The sequence below is a fragment of the Zootoca vivipara genome, chromosome 4 (genome assembly GCF_963506605.1).
Source record: "Zootoca vivipara chromosome 4, rZooViv1.1, whole genome shotgun sequence".
Lineage (NCBI taxonomy): Eukaryota > Metazoa > Chordata > Lepidosauria > Squamata > Lacertidae > Zootoca > Zootoca vivipara.
The window spans coordinates 52,299,714-52,323,172 of record NC_083279.1 but is presented as its reverse complement, the minus strand read 5'-3'; the positions used below and the strand labels follow the sequence as shown (position 1 = coordinate 52,323,172).

Below are 23,459 nucleotides of genomic sequence, written 5' to 3'. Positions count from 1 at the left end.
CTGACAATGTCATATGAAATTGAGGAGGGCTGCTTAATATAAGCAACAGTTGTGCTCAGTTCCCTCAAAAGAACTGGTGTGAGTGGCACTGTCCACCTCAAGTTGCCCATCTGACTTTACTGGAAGTCACCTGTGATGTTGCCTATCCATTGGGAGGCTACCTTTGAAGGACAGCATGGCATCCTGATTGCTGCTGTCACCAGCTTCCCAGCTGAGAGGCAACCTGCGAGCACAATGCTATCTGTACACTTGGAGGTGGCATGCTTCTGAATACCAGCCGCTGAAACAAGCAGGAGGAAAGAGCGCTGTTACGCTCAGATCCTGCTTTGTGCGTTTCTCACAAGCATTTGGTTGGCAGCTGTGAGAACAGGATGCTGTACTAGATGGGCCATTGATCGGATACAACAGGGTTCTTCCCGTGTTCTTAAAGCTAATAGAAAGATGCCTCTGGAGTCCTTCAAAGGTAGTCTGGCTTCTGCCTCCACATCCCTTCCTGAGAGGTGACTTCACATGTGTGAGTCTGACTATCTACTGGGAAGTGCAAGGAAGCTTCAGCATGTGCCAGTTTTAAAGGAGTTACTGCTAGTGTTATTTACTGTAATAGAAAAACTTACCAATTTTTTCTTCTGTTTGGAGCCATCTTTATAGACAAGAACCACAGCAGTTTTGAATACTAGAGAGGGACCAAAATATAAAGAAAACCAGTAATTTGTAGTGTGGAATAGATTAAGTCAAAGAAGTGGGAAAGGGGGAGGTAGATACAACCCCAAGTACATATCCCATGCGCCCAAACAACTACCGTAAGTTTATGCTTGGAAATTTCAAATGCTTATCACATCATCATCATTTTATTATTTATACCCCACCCATCTAACTGGGTCGTCCCAGCTGCTCTGGGCAGCTCCCAAGATATTTAAAAACATAATAAAATTATCATTGAAATATTTTACAATAAAAAAACACATGATTGGGAAATACTATACATATGTAATGCTGATACATTAGCTTTCAGAACAATCCTGCTAAGGAATATAGTGATGGTGGGGGATTATGAATGCAAAACATAAAAGCTTATTAAACATATGAAATAATTTCTACTGTCTAGAATAGATGCTGGCAAAATCAAGTGTCAGTACACTGTCCTGTCCCCGCCCACCACCCAACTGCCACAGATATATTATTATACTTTTGCATGCAAGTACCGTATTTTTCGCTCCACATGATGCACTTTTTTCCTCCTAAAAAGGAAGGGGGTGTCTGTGCGTCTTATGGAGCGAATGTGTGGCCCCTGGAGCCGACTTGCCCAGGGGCAAAAAGCACATCGTGATTTTTTTTTTTTAAAAAAAGAAAGAGCTAAAGGCTAACAAGAGGGAAAGAGGAAGCCGCTCAGTAGCTGATTGCAAGAGATCGGGGAGGGAGATAAGGGAGGCTAGCTCCCTTCTGACCCGTCCCCTTGCCCAGGCCTCCATTGTTGAATGTTTTGCAGAGGGAGGCTGTTTGTTTCCCCAGCAACATGTGACTGGCTGATTGGATTATCTTGCTGATTAGATTATCAGAAGCTGCAGAACTTTGAGTTGAACAGGATTTTTTTCCCTTTGCAAAGTAAACTCAACAACTTTGAGCGGATCCTTTAAAAATGGGGCTTTTCCTCTTTGCAAAAGAAGCTGCACAACTGTGAGCTGATCCCCCCCCCCAAAAAAACGGGGCTTTCCCCCTTTCCTCCTCTGAAAGCTTATGTGCGTCTTATGGAGCGAAAAATACGGTATTCTAAATCAGGGGTGGGCAGAGAATATATCTCAATCTACTGGTATATCTCTGATTGGTTTGCAGTAAATAGGCATGGATTTCTGACTTCCCCTCATCATACATTATATTCCTAAAATGAAGAAAGATTAAAGTAAACAGGAATGGGTTTGAGCATGGAAGGAGTGTGAGCACCATTCAGCTCTGATACCCAAAGCAAATTTATGGAATTTAATCCTAAATTCATGTCTTTTGCATCAGGCTCTGGTTGGTGGATCTACCGTGTTTCCCACATTTTAAGACACCGTCTTATATTAATTTTACTCAAGAAAATACGCCTATGGCTTATTTTCGGGGGGTGTCTTTTTTAAAAAAAATTATTACTGTAAGTACCCCTCCTTACCGCGGCCAGCATTGCTGCTGCTGGGTCCCGCTAGCTCAGGGCGCACAGCAAGAAGGACGCCTCTGACCAAAAGTTTAAGGGGGGCGTGTCGGGAAGTTCCATTTGGCAGGGGGGAGTTGGAGGCACAATAGTCCTCCATTGCAGGGCCTTCGTGGTCCCTTCCAATTCCACAATTCTGTGAAACCGGAGGACATCATCGACAATGGTGGCATATGACAAAGGCGACGCTAAGCAAACCAAGCCGAGAACGGATGGCATAGGCAGAAAAGTCCCTCCTCCCCTCCTCCCCCGACGCTGCGGTGGACCTGCTGGCGGTGCTGAGCGGGGGGCCGAGGCCGTAGAGCATGGCTCACGCAGGTGGCTGGAGCGGGAGCGCAGGGGCTGCCGTGGGGCTGAGCTGCACCATGCGGGCATTGCTGCTGGCGTTGCTGCTGAGGCTGGCGCCGGTGGGGGACATGCCCGTGCCTGTGCCCGCAGCAGTGGCGAGGGTGAGGGTGCTGGCCGGCTTGGCGTGCTGCGCTTGGCTGTTGCTGCGCCGTGCGGAGCACCGGATCGAGGAGCCGGTCTGCAGAGTTAGCGTCCAGCAACGCCGCACGGAGCATCGCCTCCTCAATCCAGCACGGCGCTGCTGAGCGCTGACTCTGCAGACCGGATCTTCGATCTGGTGCTCCGTGCAGCGCTGATCAGTGCTGACCCGGCAGGCCGCCGGATCAAGGAAGCAGCCTGGAAGCTTCCCAGGGTGGTGGGAAAGAAAGAGGGAAAAGATGTCGGCGGGGAGAGAAAACGCGTGAGTCCTCTCCCTTTCTTTCCTGCTTAGCCAGCTTGTGGGCAGGCCGAAGCAATCGAGCCGATGTCTCTAATGACAGAACAGCTTCTGTTATTAGAGTCGTTGGCTCGATTGCTTCGGCCTGCCCACAAGCTGGCTAAGCAGGAAAGAAAGGGAGAGGACTCACGCGTTTTCTCTCCCCGCCGACATCTTTTCCCTCTTTCTTTCCCCCCTCCCACCACCCTGGGAAGCAACATAGGCGAGGATCAATTGCTTTGGCCCAGGGGTTGCCATTTTACAGGAACAAACAACGTGAAAAGAAAACAGAAGCAACAAGCCCAGTCAGCAGTGCCTCCCTCCCTCCAACTCCCCCCCCCCCCGCCAAATGGAACTTCTCGACACCCCCCCAAAACTTTTGGCCAGAGGCGTCCTCGGCCCCGTTCCCACCTTCGCTGCTGGGCGCCGACCCTGCAGGTAGACCTATGTCTTATTTTCGGGGTATGTCTTATATTTTAAAAATCTTAAAAATCCTGCCATGGCTTACTTTATGACTACGGCTTAAAAAAGGGGAAACACGGTAAGTAAGGGCTCTCATAAAAAAACTAAGCATACCTCACAAACCTGAAGTCTGCCCACCACAGTTCTAGATTATTATAGCTTCATATTAAAAATATTATAGAAAAAGTGGTTATCATCAAACTACATATTGTGGGAATTATTTTATGCATTATAATGGGATTACTCCAGAGCAAGCAGTTTAATGATTACCACTTAATTTTCTTGACTGAATAAGGTTCCTATAAGCAATCAACATAATAGTAGCTCATAGATTTAAGAAGGACAAAATTCAGTTAATAAAGTCCCAGATATCCATAAGTTACAAAGCCAATGTATTACTTCAAAAGAGATTTTTTTAAAAAATCCATGCTGCTAATCTTATTAAATTGTCATGCATTCCTAGTTCATCTGCAGGCAATTAATTCTGCCACACTGCTGTGCTAAGGAAAGGAACCAGCATCAACATTTACATGGGAGTAAATGTAGGCCAATAGCCCTGATGGATCTAAATTGAGGATGGAAGGAGAAACTGGCCGATCATGGTTAGTCACCGTTTTCACATCACCTTTTCTACCTAATCAATTTAAAGGTAAAGGTAAAGGGGCCCCTGACCATCAGGCCCAGTCGTGTCTGACTCTGGGGCTGTGGCGCTCATCTCGCTCTATAGGCCAAGGGAGACAGCGTTTGTCCGCAGACAGCTTCTGGGTCATGTGGCCAGCATGACAAAGCTGCTTCTGGCGAACCAGAGCAGCGCACGGAAACGCTGTTTACCTTCCCGCTGTAGCGGTCCCTATTTATCTACTTGCACTTTGATGTGCTTTCGAGCTGCTAGGTGGGCAGGAGCTGGGACCGAGCAACAGGAGCTCACTCCGTTGCAGGGAATCGAACCACCGACCTTCTGATCAGCAAGCCCTAGACTCTGTGGTTTAACCCACAGCGCCACCTGGGTCCCTTCCACCTAATCAATTTAGATACACTTATTTTAGGCATAAAAACATATTACAAGGCTACAAGCAGTCCAGTCCTATAAAAACAAGAACGACAACAGCCTCAAGTATCTCAACTCAAGGTCACTATTTAGCAATTTCACAAGAATGCTTGGACATCTTAATGGAGTTTCCTCATGGCATCACCCAGAGCAGATTGGGCTCCTAGATTTACATGACTGATATTTGGATTGTAATTTTCAGGATGTGCTGATTGATGCGCTGATTCAGTTCAGCCAAAACCTATAAGCTCATAGTACCTATGCATAACCTACTCACAATGCAGAGGCGATTTCATGAACTATACATTCCACGTGGCGGGAGCAGCAGGTGCATTGAAGTCCTGTGGCACAACAGACACTGCTTTTTTTTTTAAGGGGAAGGGACTTTTTCTTGCACTTACTGTTTATTGCTAAAGTAGTTTGTATTTAAGCACTAGCCTGGTAGTCCACCCCTACCAACAAGGACTCCTATGCAGGCCAAACACCAGGGATAGAACACTCTCTCCCTCCCCTTTGCCTAGCATAAAAGCCAAGCATACTACCAGAAGAGGGAAGCCCGCTCCTCTGTGCCCAGCACAAAAATTTAGCAGGCTGCGGCAAGAGGGATACAGCTCCACATTTCTCTTCTGCCAGGCCCCAGCACGGTTGCAGGCTAGCAACTTTTGTGGGCTTATTTGCAAGGCTGTGTTAAAGCACTAACCTGGAATGGTAGGAGACTGCCCTGGAGCTGTGACCCCGGAAACAATCATTGGCAAAGTCTTGCTAAGTTCTAAATGAAAACTATCATTTGCTTTCTTTTTTGGTAAAAAGCACATACCAAATGCTGCCAATTCAGGTTCCTTTTTCCACTTCCCGAGCGATGTGGGAGGATTAAGCCAGATGACTGTGGTGTGCAAAAGTAAGTCTCCCATAGAAAGATCTGCAACCTGCCAAGCACAGAAACGCAGACAGAAAAGAAATGTCAGTGTGCATTTTAAAAATAGGTTTCATAAAATTATTGACACTGAAGCATGCAGGTGAATTCTTGTAATGGGGTTTTAAAATGATGGCTTTGCAAGTCTAAACAAAAGACATGATTCAAAAACTGCAATGTGTGTCAAACGAAGGCTGTCACTCAAAGACAACTTAATTTATTATTCTAGTTACAGGTAGGTAGGCATGTTGGTCTGACGTAGTCGAAACAAAATTAAAAAATTCCTTCCAGCAACACCTTAGAGACCAACTAAGTTTGTCATTGGTATGAGCTTTCGTGTGCATGCACACTTCTTCAGATACGTATCTGAAGAAGTGTGCATGCACACGAAAGCTCATACCAATGACAAACTTAGTTGGTCTCTAAGGCGCTGCTGGAAAGAATTAATTTATTATGTGAGATTTTGCAGAGCTACCTGAACAATTTGTATAAATCTACAAATAAAGCAACGGCAGCATTCTCATGTTACAGTAAACTATGGAAAAACCATGGTTTATTGTGAATACAACTCCCATTTCCCTTCTCCCCTAATATGAGTGGGAGCAGCAAACCACAATTACTGGCTTAGTGTTACGTTAGAACAGGGGTAGGCAACCTAAGGCCCATGGGCCACAAGCGGCCCACGGGGGTTGTTTAACCAGCCCACGAGCCTCCCCGAAACCGAGCCACCTGCTCAGCAAGTCCCCATGTGCTGCGCTTAACTGGCACAGGGACTCGCTTCTGCGGTGCTGGAAATCGCGTCTGTGCATGCTCAGACACTGAAAATAACATCTACACAGACACCAGAAATCGCGGCTGCATGCACACAATCCAGCCCACAGAGGGATCTCCACTGGAGTGAACTGGCCCAGGCAAGGTAAACCTTGCCAACCCCTGCGTTAGAATAAAGGACTGTGGTTTGTTTCACTACAGACAAACCCTGGTGTGAACCTAAGGTTTGTTCTTGGCTTACCAATCACAGTTTATTGAGAGTGAAACAAACTATACCAGATTCGGATGCAACATTAAGCCAGGAGTTGTAGTTCGCCGCTCCTGTTTGTGCTAGGGAAGTGGAGCATAGAGGTGACGGTCAGAAAGCATGAACACACCCAGGACTGGCAAAAACATTCAAGAAGGGTGTAAAGGACCACCGTTGAGGGGAGAATTCCAAGCACCTGGTAAAAAGGCCTGGAGGAGCAGGTCTGGCCCCTGGGCCTGAGGTTCTCCATTCCTGGCCTACTGCAGGCTGCACCCCCTACCCCAAATGGAAGAGAGAAGATGCACTGGCTGGTACTGGAAAGCAAGGCATGTGAATTTCATGTCCTCAGAATCAGCTGATGCTAGGAACAAGACGAGCAGTTCCAATTTTAGGCACTCCTACCGGTAGTATGTTTAAGATAATGTTTTTTCTTCGAATTATGCATGGGTAACTGTAATCTAACGTAAACCAATGAAACCCATACAATCTATTGGCTAAGATTTCTTTGAATGACAGCCCTAGTCCTAACCATTCCCATTTTCAGCTTCCAGATAGGCTTTCAAACGCACCATTGGCCACATCATTGTTTCGTAGAATATAGGCTAAAAGCAAAGGAAAAGGAAACAAACCCAAGCAACCTGGATATATAATTAGGGCAGTCATGTAGTGTATGGGTTGGATAATTATGTATTATTTATTTGATTTAATAATTTATAAATCACTTCCAGTGAGGCATCCCAAAGTGATTTAAAAATAACAAAAATATAAAACAGGTTTATATAAAAGAGTTGCAAAAAAAACCCAATTAAAACTTATATGTAACAGTTTCAAACAACAGCAACACAGACATAAAATCAGTTTAAACCCAGCACAGCTATAATCTGGGATAAAGATCTCCTTTCAGAAGGCTATATATACCATATCAACACAGTAGATGAACCAGAATTTATACAACTGCCACTAAGGCGTGCCTTCTGGAGTGTTTAAGTGCTGTTTATGCTTTGTGAGACAGTGCAAGAAAACAGAACTAACAACTAGAAAAAATAGATTAAATTCTTAAATCACAAAAGATATATCATCCTTTTAAAAAAAATCAATCAAAATATCTTCCAAACCATCAAGAACATGCCCTTACCTCTTTTTTGTCTCCTGTTTGCTCTGCAATGAGCTGGTCAAACACAGCACCATATTCTTCATGGATTTTCTGCATTTCATTAATATGGCTGGCAACTTTGTTCATTGTTTTTATGGCCACTAGAAGAAGAAAGGCAAAGAAACAGAAAGCAATGAGAGCAGTGATATCAGACTGCTTTGGGAGTGTTTATCTGCATTACATTTCTACTGCATTTTTAGAATATTTAGACAATTGTCCTTATGCTCTTGGTTTGCAACACAACACCTTCCACCACAATATATTTGACCTGCTAGCTGGGAACAGGTTATTCTTTTTCCTGCGTTATCTTTTCATTATGTTCCTCAGTCTACAGCAATGCTGTGATTTATCAGCCAAACAGGAGAGTTAGTTCAGGCTGGGCAGAGGGTGTGAAGGAACAGTAATTAAATTTGGACTCACTGAACTACAGTCTTGATAGTACTGAGGGACAGTAGCTGTGCAATTTTATTTTTAATGAATCACAACCATGCAATGCATGCTATAGTACTGCACATACACCGTTTTCATCTGCTCAGCAGCACATGCAAAACTGAATGCTCTGCATGTGTTGAGACAACAGCATGACCACCCAAGGGTGTGATCAATTACAGAACAAAATGTGCAAGTGTTGCCCTGTGATCTTCAAGCACATAGCTTCTCAAGAGCCCTAAAGTTTCCAGGGTGGGTTGACCTTATCTTTTCTGTACTGCTTGAAGGGCTTTGGCACATCTGAGAACATGCAACAAAACATCCCTTTCTCCCTACCCCACCTCTTCATAAGCAGGGACCGATTATACCTCTAGGTGCAGCTTCCCCACATACTTTTAGCTATACAAACTCCTTTCAAGAGTTACAAATGTGGGTCACCTTGTAACATGTTAAGTGGCTCTACAGAACACGAGAAGAGCCCTCCTGGTTTACACCAAAGGCCTGCCTAGTCCAACATCCTGGTCCAACATTGTCTGTGGGACACGCACAAGTAGGAAGCAAGAACACATGACAAAAACAAACGCATAATAAAAACTTGACACACGTTAAACTTTAAAATCACACTCAATATCAGCTTACCATCCAGGTGGTAATGCTCTTCACTGTCTGCATCAGTGAGGGCAAAGAGTTCTTTCAGCAAAAGAGGGTACTTCAATATCCTCTGGATGGGTTTGATGAGGTACGACTCTAACGTCGACGAGTGTTGTCGTCTGGGATTCTGAGCATCCAAAAAAGCCTTAAACGCAGTGTCTGTTTTAGCTAAAGGATTGGAAATAAAAAGCAACTCTCAGGACATGATGAAAACATTTCATTTCGTTTAAAAATATATATTATTACATATTATTTATCTACCACTCTCTCTGCCTGAAGGTACTCAAGGTGGCAAACAATATACAGATTTACAGTAAGATGAATATCGTTAAATTTTAAGGTGTAGCTACCACCCATGTAGTTTGTGGGGTGACAGATTTCTCAAGCACCATTCCAACAAGAAAACAGGAAGGCGGGTGATGAGGGTGGTGGGGGAAGTGGTGAGAAAAATACCCAAAACTGAAGCACTGAAATGTGACTTCATGAAAATGGATACGGAAACAGTCAGTTGAATGATGTGCCTATAATGGAATCAGCTGCCATGTGCAGGGTTTGTATATGGAGGGGTAAGTTTGCACATAGACTGCATTTTTTAAAAAAATTCTGCTTGGAAGGCACAAGAGAAAAGGATTGTTGGCTGACAGTATTTGAAGACTGTGGTATGCAGCTTCATGGGCAGGTTATTAACAGAAGGCCTCTTCCCTTCCTAAGGCTTGCTCCCTGTAGGAGAGGGGGGCTGTGGCACAGTGCTAAAGCAAACACTTTTACCTGCAGAGAGGTCTTAGGTTCAATCTCAGGCATTTCAAGACACAACTAGAAACGACTCCTGCCTGGAATCCCGGAAAGCCCCTGCTAGATAGATCAATATTGATCTAGATGGACCAGTGGTCCAGCTTCTTCCCTGTGGTGTCCCATCAGATATTAAATGCTGTATGCATACATTACATCCTCCCAATGCCATTTGAACTTCCTTTGTTGCCAGAAAGCTGATTAATGTTATAGGACAATACATGAAGCAACTCTCCATCTCCTCTCCTACCTAGAGTTACCTGCCTCATCCCACCAATAGCAGCAGCCCAAACATACTCCATGTACACCACCCGTGATAAATGTGGGACAAGAAGCTACAGTTAGAACTGGATATGGAACAACTGAGTGGTTCAAAATTGGGAAAGGAGTACGACAAGGTTGTATATTGTCTCCCTGCTTATTTAACTTATATGCAGAATTCATCATGCGAAAGGCTGGACTAGATGAATCCCAAGCAGGAATTAAGATTGCCGGAAGAAATATCAACAACCTCAGATATGCAGATGACACAACCTTGATGGCAGAAAGCGAGGAGGAATTAAAGAACCTTTTAATGAGGGTGAAAGAGGAGAGCGCAAAATATGGTCTGAAGCTCAACATCAAAAAAACCAAGATCATGGCCACTGGTCCCATCACCTCCTGGCAAATAGAAGGGGAAGAAATGGAGGCAGTGAGAGATTTTACTTTCTTGGGCTCCTTGATCACTGCAGATGGTGACAGCAGTCACGAAATTAAAAGACGCCTGCTTCTTGGGAGAAAAGCAATGACAAACCTAGACAGCATCTTAAAAAGCAGAGACATCACCTTGCCGACAAAGGTCCGTATAGTTAAAGCTATGGTTTTCCCAGTAGTGATGTATGGAAGTGAGAGCTGGACCATAAAGAAGGCTGATCGCCGAAGAATTGATGCTTTTGAATTATGGTGCTGGAGGAGACTCTTGAGAGTCCCATGGACTGCTAGAAGATCAAACCTATCCATTCTTAAGGAAATCAGCCCTGAGTGCTCCCTGGAAGGACAGATCGTGAAGCTGAGGCTCCAATACTTTGGCCACCTCATGAGAAGAGAAGAATCCTTGGAAAAGACCCTGATGTTGGGAAAGATTGAGGGCACTAGGAGAAGGGGACGACAGAGGACAAGATGGTTGGACAGTGTTCTCGAAGCTACGAACATGAGTTTGACCAAACTACGGGAGGCAGTGCAAGACAGGAGTGCCTGGCGTGCTATGGTCCATGGGGTCACGAAGAGTCGGACACGACTAAACGACTAAACAACAACAACAAAAGCCAAAAGGAGGCTTCATGAAATGGCTCCCTCTTTGGCCTCTCCCACTTGGTTGGAGGATGGATGGCGGCTAACAGATTGAGGTTGAATCCCGACAAGACAGAAGTACTGTTTGTGGGGGACAGGAGGCGGACAGGTGTGGAGGACTCCCTGGTCCTGAATGGGGTAACTGTGCTGCTGAAAGACCAGGTGCGCAGCCTGGGAGTCATTTTGGACTCACAGCTGTCCATGGAGGCGCAGGTCAAATCTGTGTCCAGGGCAGCTGTTTATCAGCTCCATCTGGTATGCAGGCTGAGACCCTACCTGCCCGCGGACTGTCTCGCCAGAGTGGTGCATGCTCTAGTTATCTCTCGCTTGGACTACTGCAATGCGTTCTACGTGGGGCTACCTTTGAAGGTGACCCGGAAACTACAACTAACCCAGAATGCGGCAGCTAGACTGGTGACTGGGAGCGGCCGCCAAGACCACATAACACCGGTTCTGAAAGACCTACATTGGCTCCCAGTACGTTTCCGAGCACAATTCAAAGTGTTGGTGCTGACCTTTAAAGCCCTAAACGGCCTCGGTCCAGTATACCTGAAGGAGCGTCTCCTCCCCCCCATCGTTCTGCCCGGACTCTGAGGTCCAGCGCCGAGGGCCTTCTGGCGGTTCCCTCGCTATGAGAAGCCAAGTTACAGGGAACCAGGCAGAGGGCCTTCTCGGTAGTGGCACCCACCCTGTGGAATGCCCTCCCACCAGAGGTCAAAGAGAATAACAATTACCAGACCTTTAGAAGGCATCTCAAGGGATCCCTGTTTAGGGAAGCTTTTAATGTTTGATGGATTTCTGTATTTTAATATTTTGTGGCTGGGGAAACCCGGCCAGATGGGCGGGGTATAAATAATAAATTATTATTATTATTATTATTATTATTATTATTATTATTAGTGCACAGACCTGAATGCAGTGCAGGGATCAATGGATCCCCGTGCAAAACGAAATTAACCTTACGCTACACTACAGAACTTGCAACTTCCTCTTCCACCCACAAGTCATTCCTGATAAAGATATATATGCATTATGGATATGCAAGCTGTGCTGTAAAGGAACCATTTCCCTATATACATAAATATTTCATAGGAAACTTCTGTGTATGAATAATTTTGCAGGTAGCTATAAAAAAAATACTCCTCTGGAGCAGAAGAAGATGGAACTGCCTTTCTATCTAGTTTGTTTGGGGAAGAGTTTGCTGATACAAGCACCCCAGTTTCCAGAAGATGAATTACTTAAGCAAAGAGAACTCTGAATAGGTTTGTTACCATCTAATATACAAGAGTAAAAAAGAGTTTTAAAGTGACACACAAGTTTCATCACTCATCAGCCTGGTATTAAACCTGTATAAATGGTTTTAAGGGGCCACAAAAGATCACACAGCGAAATAATCCATGACTGTATTCAAAGGGCCACAAGCACATATAGCTCTAGCATCGCCCAAACCCTGCATGTAGTGATGCAATGTTACGGCTTGAGGGAGGCTACCACACAATTTGAGAATAAGGGAGGTATGTTCATATAGCTCTTACCTTTCACAAGAACTTTTGGAACTTTTGTATGGCTGGCACAAAAGGCACTGTAGAGCTTGAAACGATCAGCATAATAAAGGAATGACCCACCCAAGGAAAATAACACTTTCTAGGATCAAGAGAATGGAAAGCAGAGAATTTTAGCTAGTTTGTTTTTTTTAGTAGTACATTCAGACTTTCTATAAAGTATACAATACTTTTTCTCATCCCTCCGCCCATATCATATAACTAGAGCTTTTGAGACCAGAAGGAGAAGGAAGTTAGTAATTCAGAATACAAGAAATGTCTTAACTATCAACCAATCATTGGCAAGCCTAAATTTCAAGCACGATAAGAATGTAAAACAAAAATCGCACAAGATCCCACTTAGAACATTTCTATTGATGAAAAACCTTTAAGTGGGGGCCAGGGGAGAAAGGGCCACTGGAGTTTCCCTCTCTTCCTAATAACATCTTAAAATGTGAATTCATGGGAAATTATTTATTTATTTAATTCATATACTTCCCTTCATCCAATGATCACAGGACAGTTTACAGTATTTACCCCCCCCCCTACATTTTGCCACCTGGACATTTATGATGGATGCTTTTTGGGACCAATAAGAAAAACACTGGCCCCTTGGGAGGAAGGTGGACATTTTCATTTCTGAAGGAGGTAGTTCAGAAATCTAGAATTCCCTCCTACCTTCAGAGGGAATGAGGAAAGTTTCTGGGTAGCATCCATAGCAACGGACCATCAAAAGCTGCCTCATGAAGGGAGAGATCACTACCAAGAGACTGACCTTATTATTTATTTAATGCACAGCCCTACAAGAAACCCACACCTAGGGATCATTTACCACACAATCCTGCTCTCTTACTGAGGTCAGATGAAAGTAAAAAAAAAAACTGAAGAGAACAATCTGTACTTAAATGGTAAAGATTTATAGAACATGCACATATTCCCGTTTAGTAATGTTATAACCTAATAATCCAATATTTAAAACGTTTTTCAGTTCTTCTGATACTGCTTCTTTGCCATTAGTTTTTACTTTTTTTTCTTTACATTTCTTTTATGTGTTATGTAATTCCTGGTAACAGGAAAGAGAAGGGTAATAAAGAAGTGGCTTTCTTTTCTGCTTTTTTGTCAAGAGCAAACAGAGTGCAGTTTATAGTTCAGGTTTCCACAGTTATTTTCCAGAAAATGGCACACTAGCCTTGCCTGAACTCAGGTCTTAAAAGACAATGAAATTTCTGTTGTTTACTCTTCAACAAAAATACAAGTGAGAAACTGGATATGAAAACATCCTTATAGCATACTATGAATTGAATTGAACTGAACTGAACTGAACTGAATTGAACTTAATTGAATTGAATTAAGGGAGAGTTAGTAGTAATGCTAATGAAGATTTAAAATAAATGCTTACTTTAAACTGGTCAACTTTCTCAAGCTTTTCCAGATCTGGAACCAACCTCACCCCATCTTCAAGCGTTTTCAGGAATTCAACCTGAAATGCCACCATTTCGGTCAAGTTTCCAAAGAGGACGTCAAGCTGGTGAGAAAGAAATAGGGAAACATGGGTTGAAAATTATTCCTCTCACATAAAATATGGAACAACACATTATCTCTACATTTTTAGACTCCTAAATGCCAGTGATCTGATTTTAGTATAAAAGTCTAATCCTGCTAACCAGTTGTTATTTAAACATGTTTGCCCTTACGAGTCCTTGGCAATATCGGTCATCAGCTTCATTATGCTCAAAAATCCATTTCAGAATTTCATGGTTCGAATCTACACTGCATCTTGTTTAATTTCGGCCAACAAACCTCCCTGAACAATATGTTGGGAAAGGTTCCATACCTCTTCTTGAGTGAGGAACGTTTCCTTTTGCAGAGGCATCAGGTATCTCTCCATGAGACAATTTAAATCCTGGAAGTAAAAGAATATTACTTTAGCTGCATTTTCTCCCAATCCTAGAAAGTACAGGTTTAAAGCATCTTCCTGGAGTTGGTTTGCACATAATGTAAACAGAATTTAGCAAAGTGTAAAAGATCTAAGCACTGGGCTCATACACTCCCCCACCCCTCTCTTCATCCAGTGTGGCAAAGAAGGGTTTCTGCCTTGTTAACTTTCAGTTGCAAAGAACCCCTACTTAAAGGTAAAGGTAAAGGGACCCCTGACCATTAGGTCCAGTCGTGACTGACTCTGGGGTTGCGCGCTCATCTCGCATTATTGGCCGAGGGAGCCGGCGTACAGCTTCCAGATCATGTGGCCAGCATGACAAAGCCGCTTCTGGCAAACCAGAGCAGCACATGGAAACACCGTTTACCTTCCCGCTATAGCGGTTCCTATTTATCTACTTGCATTTTGATGTGCTTTCGAACTGCTAGGTTGGCAGGAGCTGGGACCCCTACTTAGTGAACCATAAATTGTGGTAAAACACAATGATTGGTTAAACAAGCCATCTTAATAAACCATTGGCTTGGTCACATGACACAGTAAACAAAGCCAAGGCTTACATGTGGGCTCCCAGAGAGAGCCATTTGCAGGCCCTTTGCTCCTGCCAGAACTTTGACATCAGCAGGGAATAGAAGAATGCAATGCTCCACCAGGTTTGTGACTAAGAGACAGAAGCTTAACACTAGGGATTTCACAAATAATCTAATGGGAGTGCTTGCAAAGGCAAACATGCTTGTTCCTGTGAGCAGGATACAGAGGAGCAGCTATTACTCCACCTGATTCTAAGTGTCCACCACCAACCTTTCTTATTCACCTCACTAAGCTTATCCAGGACTGGAGAAGAAGGGAGATGGCAGGGAGGGATGCTCAGAGCACCCATGCCCTTGTGAGGATTACACATACCAGCATCACTTGTGGGAGAACAAGGCTTGTACCAATTTCCCCACAGGGATGCTAGGATGCGCAGTCCCAAGTGCTTTTCTGTGTCTGCTTCTTCCCTTTCCCCTGCATCAGGTAAGGTTTATAGGCCATGGGGTGGGCAGGTGAAGACAATGGAAGACAGTAGACAGTCCAGTTGCTCGTGCATTTTATGTGCACGGTTCAATGGAGCACACACAAAGGATCAAGCCCCTTTCATGGTGAGCGCATCCCTCCACACTGCCTTTTAAACATGACTATTAAGCATTTCCCAAAAGCAGCAGTTCACCTTGACATATGTGCGTTCTGTTTCAAGGAGTTCACAAATAACCTTGCGCAGTTTGTCAGCATCGGTTAGCTGTCTTGTAGCGGCTTGCTGAGGCCCAGTAAATTCCTGAGGGGTCACACAAGAGTCAGACGAATTCATCTCATGAAGACTGCGACAAAAAGCAGCAACCTGTTCTGTGCTCTTTAAAAATTAAAAACACACGTATAGCCGATGTTATTTTCCAGAAACAATTGTGCCATCGTTACCAGTCCCATTGAAATGTCCAGATTAAGCTATCATCATTCTTTCTCCCATTTAAAGAACTTCAAATTGCTGGGCTCTTCTAAAGCAAAATGTGGCACATTACAGCGACACCAGAAGAATGCAAATTACACATGATTACTTTTCTAAAGGAACTATGTGATGCTGTACACAAGGTTATTAAAGCATGCCACATGCCCAGTCCTGAAGCCTGCTGCACTAGGAAATAGCTGCTTAGGACAGGCTTTACCAACTGCTGCATCAGCATAACTTCACAAGAGGTTATATCAACAGTGCAGAAATGTTATTCAGATGTCGCAGTAAGAGAGCTGGTATCAAATGTCCCGGTTTGAGATGCCAATTACTGAGATATTCACACCCTTAGGAGTTTGCCAGAATTGCTAGACACAAGATTGTTCCCAGGAGGCCAAGCAGAGAAGACAATGAATATGCCTTTTATTTTAAACTGACAGGTTTTACTACCACCCACTTGTTTACCTCATTTGCCATTTTGATGTTTCTGAGAGAAAGGGGCAAGATGGCACTCCACAATGCAGAAATTGCCCAGCTATGCCTCTATCTGGACAGGGATAGCCTAACTTCTGTTGTCTATGCTCTGGTAACCTTTAGGTTAGATTACTGCAACATGTTATATGTAGCGCTGCCTTTGAAGACAGTTCAGAAACTTCAACTGGTGCAGAATTGCCAGGTTGCTCACTAGGAGATGGTTTCAGCATATTACACCAATTCTGGTCTGGCTGAACTGGTTGCCAATTAAGTTTCTGGGCGCAATTCAAAGTGCTGGCTTTGACTTATGAAGCCTTAAATGGATCAGGACCTCACTGCGGTGGCCCATCCATTTGTGCAATGCTCTCCCCAGGAAGGCTCGTCAGGCACCTTCATTACTTATCTTTACATGCCAGGTGTTTGTTTGGTTAACCTTCTATGGCTTTTTTAATGTGTTGGTGGGAGGGGGGTTATTGATTTTTGTTATGAACTGCCCTGCGACCTTCAAATGAAGGGCAGTATAGGGATTTAATTAATATGACAACAACAACAACAGGTCCAGAAGAACCAACAATAAGCTAGACTGTTGCTGACCAGAAATGTCAATTAGAGGGTTGGAAGTTTGTAGTCACTATCTGATATCAAGAAAACCGAAGAAGGGGAGTCTCAAAGCAAGAGTTTCTACACAGCCTATTATTAGCTTACAAACTCAAGAGCAGGAAAGCACAACACATACAGGACATAGTCATCAGAGCATGAGACTCTTAATCTCAGGGTTGAGGGTTCAAGCCCCATGCTGGACAAAAGATTGTAGGGGGGTTTGACTAGATGACCCTTGGGGTCCCTTCCAACAATCCATTTCTACGATATGCCAGGAGAGGAAACAGAAGCATCTTGGCTGGGGTCAAGGAATATGGAGATCTGAACTGGAAGAGGTGTTCCTGGTTCCAGTTCTTAGAAGAGAGAAATGTATCCTAATCATTCACAGATCATGAGGATCAACTGAACCTCCCATATGCCCCTTGGAGAGCATATCAAAGGCATGTAGGAAACTAGAAAGCAATTGAGTTAGTTCATTGGTGTGTGGGATAGGTGAGGTTGAGTAATTTAAACAGAGACTTCAGCACAAGGTTATTTTTAGAGACTCTCTCCTACTGAATCTTTGCAGGATTTAGCTTGTGCTAACAGAAAGCTAAAAATAAAAGTTATATAGCTTATGAAAATAGTATTTCATATTGCAATATATGTGTGTATGTGTTTATCAGACAATGTGTATGTAATATACACACATATTCCACCGAGTCCTGCAAGTTTGCATTTGATTGTGAAGTTTATGGTTTGCTGAACCACAAACAGAGCTCTATTGTCTTACTGAATAGTGTGTTTGGTTTTTTGTGTGATTTCCATGAAGACCAATGAATTTAAATACATGGCAAAAGGCTTATAAGGTTCATGAGGCCAGAAGGTTTATAAGCCAGCAGGGGTTATATGGACATGCATAACACAATTTTGATTGCTTAGAAAAAGGACCACCATGGCTGTGCAAATTGCAGTGGTCACACATAAAGTCAAAGACACCAAAGCACAAACACAAGTTTTAAAGAAAACTACAATCATGGACTTACTGACAGGACACGTCAATGTCCTGACAAATATTGGTTTATAACCATTTTCAGAAGTTTTTACACAAACTTTTCTATCTTTAGACAAATTATTATTATAACCTGAAGGAACAACACATGATTATTTAACATGCCAAAGATACAAAATACAACCAAAAAAACTGTACATGGAATTCTTAGCTGCTATAAGCATGAGCTTCCATAGGCAAGAATTTACTTCATCTGAGACCTGCTTAATCACATATGTTTAAAGTTAACTGATAGTAAAAACAATAATTATCTCATCCACTAATATGGATCTTTTCTTGAAAAATATGTGAATTAAAGATCAGCATTTGTTACATATTTTAAAGAGAAGTATGGTAGTAACTGCTGGAGGTCCAAATTGTCATTCACATCGGTTGGCCATAATCTGCATTTTTAGGCTGATTGTGAGTAATGGCTTACAGAATTGGATGCACCCAAGGACCAATAAAAGCCACATTAAAAATGCCCCCCTTTCCACACTATAATAACATTTTGCTCCCCAAATTTCTACCTCATCCAACTATAAAACAGCTGAATCCCAAATTTCACTGCTTATTTAATGTTCTTTCAGCTGGATAACGAATTTCACCCCCCTCTCACCTTGTGTGATATTCTGGTGACCCAGATTATTGCATGTTCAAGGCAAGACTTGGAAAATCATCCAATTTGCTTTGATAGCATCAGCCAATTATTCCTTTAAAATGCAGCTTAACAACATAACATTCTCTCATTATTTCCGCTATATGGTAGATCTCACCATATGAAGCATATGCCGAAGAGAATCAGAAGCTCTCCCAGTGCCTTCATTTCTGGGCTTACGTTTAACTCTCCAATAAACTGACATCACCAAAACGATGTTACTCTGACAATACCATTATTCGCCATTTTCAGCAATAAAAAATGGACGGAGGGCAGACACACCCCACATTGAGATTTCTTGACCTACTTTACAGGTAAAAAAAAACATATTCTCATTCCAATTCATAGTATTCCTGACTGCTGGATACCTTCTTGCATGTTAATGAGAAAGGGCAGCTACCGGATTCCTCTTGTATTCCTCTTCAGACTTTACACGCTCAATAGAGTCAACTAGAATGAAATTCTGTGATTTAAGCTGCAGAGTCAGTCCTTAATTCTCCCTTTCAAGGAGCTTTCGAAAAAGTACTCAAGCAAGGACAGCTTAAACTTGAAAGGAAGAAGCAAAATCCCCAGTGGAAAATAAATGTCTGTTGCCTGCGGCTCAGGAGAGCTGATTGGCTACAACCTGTGCTGCACAAGAATATTAACATTTCCAGAAATAAAGCAGGTTGCCAATTAGAAATCTTTGAAAGCCAATAGCTTTCCAGGTAAGATATTTTACAAATCATACTATGAGACGGTGAGAGAACATAATTAATGTGCTTTGAATGCAAGAAACAAAATGACCGTCCTTCATTGCTAAAATGTAAGGGGGAAACATGTTCAAAATACTTTGATAATTTGATCAAAAATCATGACTCTTTACTACCATTGCAAGCTAATTAGCTGCAGTGCTAAGATACAGCTGCCTTAATTTAGATGAAAGGCAACAAATGGCCAGCAGTTTTTTCTCTCCAAAAGGGGATTTGAAATCAAAATATCAAGTCAAAACAGGGCAGAGGGTGCATTTTACACCCACACATCCAAATCAGCACAGCTCATTTCGGGAATGAGTAGTACAAAATATATTTGCCCATTCAGAGTGGGTACTACCCACACTCTAATTTAGCTTTGTGATATCATTATTTAGGGAAATTAGATTGAACAGGTTTCGTACAGAAAACCAGATTTGGCTTTGTCACGAATGAAGAAATACAGGAAACCAAATCAGAGTATGGACAATGCTTTTTGCTCTTGCTCTGAATTAGCACCATGGTGTTGTCACTTAGCCAATCTGATGGGCTGTAATGACAGGTTGTTATCATGATGGCCACGTGATCCCTGACTGGCTCAGATTCTCTAAAGAAGAAGCCCTTCGAGCTTTTTGTTTGCTTGGTTTAAATTATACTGAGTCTGCGGATTGGGGAGAGAAGCAGCCCAAAAAAGAAGGGGGGCTATACCAGAAAAGCAGGGGGGGCTATACAAAACTTTTCAGCCTCTTGAAATCTCCTTTCCACCCCCCACCCCCCAAATTTTCATGGGTACCAATTCAACCCATCTGTGTGTGCATATATGTACACTGTTACAGGATAATACAATGATTCTCCTCCCGCAGGGGGTGTCTCAGTGACAGCCAGACCACCTCCAGTCAGATGTGAACTGAGCAGCACAATGCTGTTAAAGTGTGATTGGTTTCTTTGGCAGAAAGCAAAGAAATGCAGCTGGAAACATCCCTGGGATGAGAGGTCAACCAAATCCTTCCTTCTAGCAGGTTTGCTTTTCCCAGCTTTATCCTATATTGCAGTACATCAATTTTGTCCATTAACTACAGTGGTGCCATGCTAGACGAATTTAATTTGTTCCGACGGTCAATTCGTCCAACGAAAAATTCGTCTTGCGTTTCCCATAGGAACGCATTAAAAGTTAATTAATGTGTTCCTATGGGCTCCGGGGGACTGGCGGCAGTGGCGGCGCTTGCTCGCTTGGCTCCCTGGAAGGCAGGAAGACAGGCGGCAACAGCCCCGCAGCTCTCCTTGCTGTCGGTGGAAGGGGGAGAGGAATGAAGGAGGAGAAAGCAGCCCTTTCTCCCCGTTCGTTCCTCTCCCCCCCCACCGCCCAACAGAAAGCACAGATCCCAGGGTTGCTGGATCTGTCGGGCGGGGGGAGGCACAAGCGGAGGACCGGTCCGATGCTCCGCTTCTCCCTTCCCCCGTCCGACAGAGCCAAATGCCAGATCTGTCAGGTGGGGGGAGGGACAAGCGGGACGATCCCCGCTGTGTCGAGCGGGATGGGGGGGGAAGCGCAGGATCTTTCCTGCATTTCCCCCACATCCCGCCTGTCACACAGCGGGGATCGTAGGGGGCGTGAGAAGTCCGCTACGATCCCCCGCTGTGTCGGTCGGGATGTGGGGGAAATGCAGGAAAGATCCTGCGCTTCCCCCACATGCCGCCTATCACAGCGTGGGATCGTCCCGCTTGTCCCTCCCCCCGCCTGACAGATCCGGCATTTTGCCTTCTTCCCTTGCTACAGCTGGTTCCCCTTTTGCTAGACGAATGCCCCTTTTGCTAGGTTTTGCGATCAGAGGTTTTTATGGCCACGCTTCGCAAGACGAAGCGGCAGCCATAAAAAAACCTCATCGTCTTGCGAGGCAACCTCCAATCGCAAAACCTATTCGTATAGCGGAAAATTTGTCTTACAGGGTATTCGTCTAGCGAGGCACCACTGTATTATTAACACACACACACCATACTTCCAAGCCTAGATCAAGCCTAATAAGGTTTGTTCTTTTCTATACTACTGACGTAAGTATGTGTGGTACAAGGCGGCTAATAAACATTTTGGTTAGGCATTTAAGGCTTTTTAGCAACACTGCCCTACAAAGACTAATGATACAACTGATATAACATAGTCTGCAGAAGAAATCTAATTTTAGATGTACAAAAGCACATATAGTGTTGTACAAGGAAGGTGCTATTGCTGGAAAGCTTTGATTTAATTCAGTAAAAATATGCTAAAATAGAATTAGGAATGAAGTAGAAGAACCATTTTTCATGCATAAGATTAATCAAGTGAGCTCCTATAATCTTTTGTTATTAAAGAATCATAAATCACATAAGAATATAGGAAGAATGTGCTGAGTGCTATTGTGCTATGCAGTATAGCATTATATATGAACTATTCAATTCAAAATATGAATTCATTTGCAACACTTTCTCCAGTGTAAACACACGCCTTTAACACAGGTTAAACACGCAGCATAAACACACACCTTTAAAACTTTAATAAAAATCCAAAATGAATTTGAAAGTATGTCTCTCTTTATACATAAAATATGCATTTCAGCATATTAAGAGCACATTAAATAAGTGGCATTTCATTTATGCAAAACAGGTTTCCATTCCTTATTGTATTCTTCTGCTACAGAAGAGATTACACAAGTTAGAAAGGTATTACACTCAAGTCTACTGAGTATTAATGACTCAGCTAGTTTAAGAAAGCTGGTCATCAACAATGTATGTTTTGCTACATACAGCTGATAAGCTACAGCATTTTCCACTAATATACATATTTATTAACCTTAAAAACATATCTTTATCTAAGAGGCGGGTTCCTAAACTGTGGTCCATGGACCAGCAGTAGTCTGAGCTTCATTTAAATGGTTCATGGCATGTCCGCATTAAATATTCATATTGATTCTTAATTGTATGTTTATTGATGCTTTTATTTCTTATTTTATTGCACAACAATCTGAATTCTATAGAATTCAAATTGTGACGCAATGAATTACGGTATATACGAAACAAAGGAAGCACAAACATACAAAATCATACTTTATCCAGCATAGTGCACTGAAATTGCTACAACAGGCAGAATAATAATTAAGGAATCCCACCAAGACCATCAGCAATATTCAAGTGGTCTATGGGGAGAAAGTTTGGGACCACTGATCTAAGACATCTGCAGCTGAAAAGAAATCCTCAGGACATGACCACTGAAGCTTGCAAAATGTAAAAATCTAGATAAGAGCATGCAACGTAAGAATATTTTAAAACTATGAACCAGTTTCCATACAACTTACTTTTAAAAATGAGACATACCCTTTCTAAACATCTTATTAATCCAGCAATGACCATACTTAATGTTTTAAGATCTACATACATCTGGAGGTCAGAACTGCCCTTCTTTTCTAAGCCAGAAAAGCCAACCAGCATCACTTACTATAATAGGTCCTGCAGGAAACCAGAGTGCAAACTTCAACAGCCTCCTGCTTGTCATATGAGCTCTGCATCTGAGCTCTAGTAGCTGATGCAATTTTGCAGCTGCTTCAAGCTTGGGAATACCTCCTGCTAGCAGACTTCCACTGTCTAGCTATCAAAGGAAGGGCTATAGGCTAGTTAGACAAAGGGGCAGGAAATCTGAGGCCATGAGGTTTTTCCTTCCTTTCCACTAGGATATCCTAACACCACCATTTGTGGATTAATTCGTAACCAAGAGCCACCTCCCACAAGACTAATTTCTTACCTGGATACAATTCTGAGATTGGATATTTCATGTAACCCACACAAATATAGTCACGTATGATAATTACACGCACATTTATTTTTTACGTATACACCCCATGATATACCACCAAATTCAGCTTCCTGCCTTGTGTTAATAAACATTAAAGTGCTTGCCACATGTGACAACCTGCATGCATTACAAACATGCAATTTCATTCACAAAAAGTGGCATTCATTTAATAAATATGTATTATGTGAAGCTGTCCTCAGGCAGAAGTTGTAATTAGTAAACTATTATGGGGAAACCATTGCAACACAGGAACATAAAAGGAAGCTCAGACCTACTTACCTTAACTTATCTGTTACTAACTATCAGAAAAATTCTGAAGAGGTTATATGCTTTCAGTATGAACTGGAGTGCAAAATGAAAGCACTCATCACACAACTTTTGAAATGCTTGTCCTTTTAAAGTTGGATTGTATTTTTACACACAGTTACAAAAAACAACAACCTCGTCTTCAC

The 23,459-nt window shown here is 43.0% G+C and overlaps 1 protein-coding gene across 9 annotated transcripts in view; it reads right to left on the bottom strand.

Moving 5' to 3' along the window:
• TIAM1 (TIAM Rac1 associated GEF 1) overlaps positions 1-23,459 on the bottom strand; it is a 213,082-nt gene that overhangs the window by 20,076 nt on the left and 169,547 nt on the right. For 7 of the 9 annotated variants that reach the window (XM_035116721.2, XM_035116728.2, XM_035116730.2 and 4 more), the window contains 8 exons: positions 15,422-15,601; positions 14,116-14,184; positions 13,681-13,806; positions 12,276-12,384; positions 8,611-8,790; positions 7,525-7,643; positions 5,276-5,384; positions 615-673 (listed from right to left, as the gene is read on the bottom strand). In XM_035116721.2, the coding sequence (XP_034972612.1) occupies positions 615-673; positions 5,276-5,384; positions 7,525-7,643; positions 8,611-8,790; positions 12,276-12,384; positions 13,681-13,806; positions 14,116-14,184; positions 15,422-15,601 (951 nt within the window). Of the gene's footprint in view, positions 1-614; positions 674-5,275; positions 5,385-7,524; positions 7,644-8,610; positions 8,791-12,275; positions 12,385-13,680; positions 13,807-14,115; positions 14,185-15,421; positions 15,602-18,574; positions 20,540-23,459 lie in introns of those variants that run through there. The other 2 variants (XM_060273620.1, XM_035116729.2) reach the window with 2 other exon arrangements.